At 43.8% G+C, this 7604-nt stretch overlaps 1 protein-coding gene across 2 annotated transcripts in view; it reads right to left on the reverse strand.

Moving 5' to 3' along the window:
• Positions 1 to 1547: 1547 nt before the first annotated feature.
• Slc25a20 (solute carrier family 25 member 20) overlaps positions 1548 to 7604 on the reverse strand; it is a 30114-nt gene continuing 24057 nt past the window's right edge. For both annotated transcript variants that reach the window (XM_023706690.1, XM_004625070.2), the window contains exons 5-9: positions 4864 to 4981; positions 4039 to 4111; positions 3574 to 3683; positions 2714 to 2838; positions 1548 to 2306 (exon numbers count right to left, since the gene is read on the reverse strand). In XM_023706690.1, coding sequence (XP_023562458.1) covers positions 2244 to 2306; positions 2714 to 2838; positions 3574 to 3683; positions 4039 to 4111; positions 4864 to 4981 — 489 coding nt within the window. In that variant the 3' untranslated portion in view covers positions 1548 to 2243. The remainder of the gene's footprint in view (positions 2307 to 2713; positions 2839 to 3573; positions 3684 to 4038; positions 4112 to 4863; positions 4982 to 7604) is intronic.

A 7604-nucleotide genomic window follows, 5' to 3' on the forward strand; every position in this document is an offset into this window, starting at 1 on the left:
AGACAGGGTCTCATTATGTGTTTCAGGCTGGCCTTGAACTCAAGTAGGTAGCCCAGTGTGGCTTCATAGTGATTTTTGTGTCAGCCTCCAGAGGGCTGGAAATACAAAAAAAAAAAAAGTGTTTTTTTATGACATGCCTGTAATCTCCGCATTTGGGAGGCTGAAGCAGCATGATTACTATAAGTCCAAGGCCAGGTGAGGCAACAGTGAGTTCAAGGCCAACCTGGACTGCGTAAGGACACTCCCTCTCTAAATAAATTAATTTTCAGCAACTGCAGGTTTATGCCTGTTTTGTATTAGCAAGTTCAGGGGCTGGGCTATACCTAGTCTCAAAAAGAAGAAAAAAAGTGGCTGTAGTTACCAACTAGTCAACCAGGAATAGCTTAACAGAAATACAGCCTCCTTCCAGAAACTCTCAAATCTTCAGCTTCCTTCCAGGTTGGCCACATGACTAACTCCCAGAATGGCTGTAGGTGTCTATCTGTACCATTCAGAGTGAGTAATGGTTCTAGAGCTAAAGTCTAGTCAGGCATGACAGCACATGCCCATAAGCTACTCAGGAAGCTGAAGCAAGAAAGTCCCAAGGGGGCCGTGGAGATAGCTCAGTAGAATAAGCACTTGCCTGGCAAGTGCAAGGGCCTGAGTTCAATCCCTGGTTCCGCAAAAAAAAAAGGTCACAAGTATGAGGCCATCCTAAGCAATTTAGCAACTTTGTCTCAAAATAAAAAAATAAAAAGAACTAGGAATGTAGCTTAGTGGCAGAGTCAGCATGTGCAAGGTCCTAGATACAATCCCCAGTACTAGAAAAACAAAACCAACGAGGCATAAGGTGGCAGCAGTACTGTGACCACATCAGGCTGATGCTGGAAAAGCCTGGTTCTGATAGCTCCTGCAAGCTGTCTTCCATCAGACAACAACCTACTCTGTGAATCTTAAGTCTAACGTCTTTTACTAACCACACCTGCAGTCATCTACCTGATTAGTAAAGCCAGGCTGCTAAATCAGATGACACAGCCTTACACCACAGGAAAACTGGAGATTGCTTTGGCCTTTTTTATTTTGAGACAGGATCCCACCTAAGTACTCCAGGCTGACCTTGAATTCAGTATGTCACCCTGCTGGCCTTGAACTCATGGGGAGTTTCCTAAGCATTGGGATTCTAAGTGAGCACCACCACACCCTGGCAACTTTTGCCTTTTTAGAACAACTGACTTTACATTTATTAGCTTAGGTACTTCTATGATTTGGGGCAGAGAGGGGAATAAAAGAGGGATGAACATCAGGTAAGGCCTGTGGGGGCCAGCATGTCAAGCAGGGACTGAGAAATGTGTGAGGTTACCAGTCAAGTCACTTTGCTCCACCTATCCTCCCTCAAGCAGCGGGGGCAACCAGTCTGGGCCAGTCAAAGCTGCCTCTTCCTTCTGCATGAATCTGCCAACAGCTACCAGGGAAGGATATTGGATCCCTGGCAGCCTCTACCAATGCCACAAGTGGCCAGCTGAAATGTTCCAGAACACACAAACACACACAAAAAAATCACACAATGCAAAAATTAGAAATAATATTTATTGTTTCAAAGACACACTCATGAGAAAAGAGTATGCAAAAGTAGCCTTCCTATACCACAGGCTTTTGTAATTATCCCAGTAGTCTGGGACTGTCATTGTGTAGGAGGGAAAGTTCTCCACCTACTCCTGAGAAATTATACTACTCTAGCTTTGTTTTTCATTATAGGTTTGTATTAAAAAATTAAAATCTGATGAGTTAACAGTATCTGTTCTCAGGCATATCCACCTTGTCCACTTGGATAGACAGATGTAGGCTTTAAATCCACATCCCTGTGTGTAGCCCAGAATTAGATGGCACTCTGGAAATCAGCTGATTTTCCTGACTAGAGTTGGAAAAAGACCTCAGTTTCTGGGTGAAAATATGCATTTCATTGAGAGGATGAGATTACTTCTTTAGCAAAGAGTAGTGGGGCCAGCAGGTAAGAAGCACTGGCCACAGGTGGTATCTGGTCAAAAAGCTAGTTATTCCATCTCCAAATCCTTTGAGTGAATTCAAGTTTCAAAATGGTATACCAAGTCATAGAAGGCAGACATCATTAAGGCAATAATTTTAGTCCATGCTCAGAACTCTGATCCCACCACCTCCTCCCTTCACCCTTCAGGACTGCCTGGTCTTGTCTACTGCATCTCCTCAATAAGTATCCATCATCCAGAAGCCTTCAGCAGCCTTCAGCTTTACAAGTTGGGGGCAAGCCAGTTAAGGAACTTCATGGCAACTTCAAACCCAAGGAAACAGGCCTAAGATGGGATAGGGAGGAAAAGAAAAACAAACAGAAATGTGACTCTTCATAGATACCACAGACAACATTGTGCTTGGCTGACTCTGTCAAGACTAGAACCCTTCCCTATCCCAGTCCCACTCCAGATCACAGAAGCAGACCCTCTCATTCCTTACAAGAGAAAAATGGATGTTCCATAGCTGCCTGGGTCTGATGGCCAGGTCAAAAAATCAAACTCCTGACCTCAGAGAACCCTCAAGGCAAATCTTTCTGACAGTTTCAGGGAAGTTAGCAAATACAGGGGCTCTGGCTTACAGTGAGATTTAGGGGAGAGATGAGCTCCCAGTACAATCCCAAGAGCATGCAAAACCCAGCCCACACACACCCTTGCCCAAGACCAAAAGAAAAATCACAGCTCCTACTTACTGCATTGGCTGGGAAGGCTCGGATCATCACTGCATTAAACCCTTTGTACAAGGATGTGATTCCTTCTTTCTGGATCAGCTCTCTCAGCACATCTCTGAAACCATTAGGGTATTTTCCAGGAGGTGCTGTGGGGCAGAACAGCTTTTTAAAGCTTCCAGAAACTTTGTGACTTGACCATAGCACCTCACATGGAATAAAATGATAGCCTTTCTGTAGAGTCAGGGCCAGCACTAGGGAGAGGACACCTCACAGGTCATCTATACTTAGTCCAAGACAGCATGATTTACTCTGTAGCACACACACACACACACACACACACACACACACAAGTCTGTATTATTTGTGCCAAGGGAATATGTAAAAGGAATGAAGAATTAAAACAGGGTAGAGACAGTTCAGCAGCACAACGCCTACCTGGCAAGCACAAGGTCCTGAGTTCAATCCCCAGGACAAAAAAGCAGGGAGGGGCAGGAGGAGGAGGATGAGAAGAAGAGCAGGAGGAGGAAGAAGAAGAGGAGGAGGAGGAGGAAGAGAAAGGAAGAAACAGGGTAGAGGGTGTAGCTCAATGGTAGAGTGTTTGCCTAGCATGTATGAGGCCCTGGGTTTGATCCTCATCAAAGCACACAGAAGAATGAAAACAGCATTCTTTTTGGGGGCAGGGGTGGATTTCTGGTTTGACTTCATATCTTACTTTATAGTTAGGCTAATATGAAAAAGAGTCTGGGGTTCTTAGAATTGAGGCAGAAGTTTTTCAGACAATCTTTGGATGCTGCCATCGAAAATATCCCGAGGTCTTAAGAGCTCTGCACCCCTTGGGTAACCAGTGTAAAACCTACCCTATCCAAATCCACCTCACTCACCAGTCTGGAAGCGAGACTTGAGGACATCTGGAGGGATTGCCACAGCCCAGTTGAAGATCCCTGCAATTCCCCCAGCTACCAGGATTCGAGGAGCACTGAGGTCACTGACACTGCAGAACACCCAACCAGAGTCCCAGTCAAACAAAGACTGAGAGAAAGGTATTCACCCTTCCGTCTCTCCTTGCCAGATAGGGAAGTTATTGAAAGGAAAAGACTGGCTAGAGCTGCAAGTACCACACTGCAGCTGGTACTTGTTGGGGAAGAACCCGCCCACCTATTTCACATACTTGTTACACTATGTGAACACAGAGTAAAAGAAGTTAGCTAGACCTCAGCAGCCACAAGAATAAAACATACACAGAGAAAGAACAAGTCTTGCTTCTATGTATTTCCTGACCCACTCACAGAAAAGGACCACCCACTCATGAGTGGAAAAAGTGGTTTAATAAGTTACAAAGTTCTTACCTTTTTCCCTCTGGAGTGAAAATATTTTTCAGCCACTCATATGTCATGAAATACATCCCACTGGCTGGAACATCTGTTAGTGTCAAGAGGTGAGAAAAGCCAAAGGGATAAATTAAGTCTATAAAATCCCTACAGAGTCAAGCTTGGCACTGGACCACTCAAAGTTTCATGAGTTCCTTAGCAGCCACATCTGTTTTACAGTCAGCACTTTGCAGCTATCAGAAGCTGCAGTAGGCCAAGCACTGTGAGCATGAACACATATGATATTTGATCTTTAAAGTCCCTTCTAGGTCACCACTGACAAGCTCACTCCAGAAGATATAATCATAGTTAATGCATCTGACCTTCCTCTCAGCTCCCACCTCAGAACAAGAATGGAACTATCTCTTCATCTCCTACTTTCACCTTAGGAAAATCTATTTGTTAAACCAGGGAGAGTGGCAGAGGGTACAGCCCAATGGGAGAGCACTTCATATGCTGAGAGGCCCTGGATTCCCTCCCCAGCCCTGAAAAAAACACAGGAGATCTCCACTAGCGCTAAGTCACACTTTCTTCTCACTTGTCCCCCTAGCCATGATTTCTATTAGCCTGTCCCTCCAACTACCAGTGTCATGACTTTCACTCTAAGGACACTAAGGAACAAGGGTAGGGTCCTTTCATTCTTACCTGTGTCCACAATGCCTAAAAACAGAACACACACTGCAAGGCCTGTCAGAGCTGTGGCGTGTACCAATACTAATCTGGCTGTGTAGGCAAGGCCCTCTATTGCAGAGTCTCAGATGACTTCCCATATGCCCTTGGTGGATAGAGTGCCTCAAAATTTACCTCTCATGAGGGTGAGCACAGTGCCTTTGTAAATGCCTCGGATTCCAGACTCCTGGTACAGCTTTTTTGCACAGTCCAAGGTTCCATTGTATTTGCTTTCCCCTGAAGAAGCCTGAATCTGGAATGGAGAAGGTCATTAGATCTAAGTTAACAGACCCAGAGGTTATAAGAGAATACAAAGTGAGCATGGTCACTAGGCATTAGACCCGTAAAAGGCTTGAGCGTCAAATAAATGTATTTGGAATACATGATATTGGGAAAGGCACTATGAAATAAGGTTAACCAGGTATAGTAAGTGGTCTCAGCACTCTGAAAGACTGAAGCAGGAGAATAGCAAGATAGTAAGACCCTGTCTCAAAAAATCAGAAGGATGTAGCTCAGTGCAAAGGCCCTGCATTCAATCCCCACTGTGCAAAACAAACCATACATCCAAACACAGGAATACCTAAAAGAGAACCATCTGGAAGATATATTTTTTGGAAGATATATTTTAAAAAGACAAGTACATTAGCCATTTGTTTATTCCACAAATATCTATTGAATGCAAAATTCATTCCAAGCCTAGCTGGTCATGAGGCTTGGTAAAGAAAAGGTGAACAGAACTGGGTGTGGTAGTGCACACTTAGAATCCAAGCCACTTAGAAGGCTGAGGCAGGGGGCAGGGAGATAAGATTGCCTGGCAAACACAAGGACCTGAGTTCAATCCCTGGTTCTGCCAAAAAAAAAAAAAAAGAAAAAGAAAAAGAAAAAGCTGAGGCAGAAAAATCACAAGTTCAACCTAGGTTAGGCACCTCAACAAAACTCTGCTTCAAAATTAAATTTTTTTTGTCTTTTTGAGACAGGGTCTCACTGGGCTGCCCTTGATCTCACTTTGCAGCCTAGGCTGGTCTCGAACTTGTAATGATCCTCCTGCTTCAGACTCCTGAGTGCTGGGATTACAGGCATATGCCACTATGCCCAGCCTCAAACTTTTTTTTTTTTTTTTGCGGAACCGGGGATTGAACTCAGGCCCTTATGCTTGCCAGGGAAGCACTTATTCCACTGAGCCATCTCCCCAGCCCCTCCAGCCTCAAACTTAAATACAATTTTTAAAAGTTGGAAATGTAGCTCAGTGCTAAAGAGCACTTACCTAGCATGTATGAAGATCTAGGTTCACTTAACAGTACCAGGGGGCAGGGGGAAAAAAAGGACATGACAAGTGAACAGGAAATTACATTAAGCACTCTGAATGCCCAGAGAGAAGCCCTGTAAAGAACCAGAGGACAGCCAAGAGGAGACCCCTACCCCAAACCTGGAGCTTCATGACCTAAGATTGAAGAGCCTGAGGAGAGGCAGCTGTAAAATCAGTAAAGATCTGAAAGTAAGAGAGCCCCATTCAGGGTCCACAGCAAGTATAGAGCCACAAAGAATCAGGCAGGGGCCCCAGCAAAGAGCATTTAAAGCCAGAGAGGTCAGCTTTCACAGTTCTAAGGACAAACACAAAAAATAAACATACAAGCAAAATAATTTTTTAAGATGGTAGGATTAAACAGTTAAAAAACATGGAAAAGGATCTTACTCAAAATAGCAAGATATATGTGTGTCAAGCAATAAACTGTATAACACTAAAACACCTTTGAGGAATATAAAAGAGATGAATAATAAGGGAGTTCTAATTCTCAAGCAGGGTACAGTGTCATTCACCTTTAATGGCAGCAGTCAGGAGGCTAAGACAGGAAGATCACTGAGTTCAAAGCTAGACTAGGCTTCAAAATGGAGATCCTGTTACCAAACCAAACCAAACTACATCAAATAGTTTATCATTGTTTGGTTGGGTGTTTTTTTAGATAGGGTCTCTCTGTGCAGCCCACGTTGGCCTTAAACTCACTATGGAGCCCAGGCTATCAAAGTCATGAGGATCCTCCTGCCTCAGCCTAAGTGTTGGGATTACAGACAGATGCCATCACACCTAGTCTTTTTTTCCCCCATGAAGTCATAATTTTGGGTTGGGCATGGTGGTACACACCTGTAATCCCAGCATTCTGCAAGGTATGGCAGGAGGATTGCCTGAGTTTGAAGCTAGCCTGGGCCATACAGTGAGTTCAAGACCAGCCTGAAGTACAGAGCAAGCCCCTGTCTCAATAATGTAGACTAGAAAAGTTTTCTATTTATTTATTTATTTAGAAAAGTTTTCAATTTAAAAGGGGTCAATTTATCTTTCTTTCTTTTTGGTATCAGGGATCAAACTCAGGACCTTGTGCTTGCCAGGCCTGCTGAACTATTGCCCTGGCCCTTTTTTTTTTTTTTTTTTTTTTTTTTTTTTGTATTTTTGAGACAGGGTCTCACTATGCAGTTCACTACACCTGGCTATTTTTCTAATAATAAACTTAAAACAATGTTAGCAGGACTGGGGAGATGGCTCAGTGGAATAAGCGCTTTCCTGGCAAGCGCAAGGACCTCAGTTCAATCCCTGGTTCTGCCAAAAATAAATAAATAAACACAAATTTAAAATATAAAATAAAATGTTAGTGATTCTTTTTACATAATTTCTCCAAATCCTCCTGGTGTGTGAGCTAACTATGTCTAAGAAAGAACAGGAAGGCCCATGTGACAGAAGATAATGGAGTGACTCACACTGGGAAGCCACAGAGAACTGGGTATGTTTGGCTGGTGAGATGGCTCAGTGGTCTAAAGCACCTACTTAGAACAAGCTTAGCAAAGCACAGGGACCACGGTTCAATCCCCCAGCACCACATGCCAGC

Source organism: Octodon degus, unplaced genomic scaffold (assembly GCF_000260255.1).
Source record: "Octodon degus isolate 3935 unplaced genomic scaffold, OctDeg1.0 scaffold00008, whole genome shotgun sequence".
NCBI classification, from domain to species: domain Eukaryota; kingdom Metazoa; phylum Chordata; class Mammalia; order Rodentia; family Octodontidae; genus Octodon; species Octodon degus.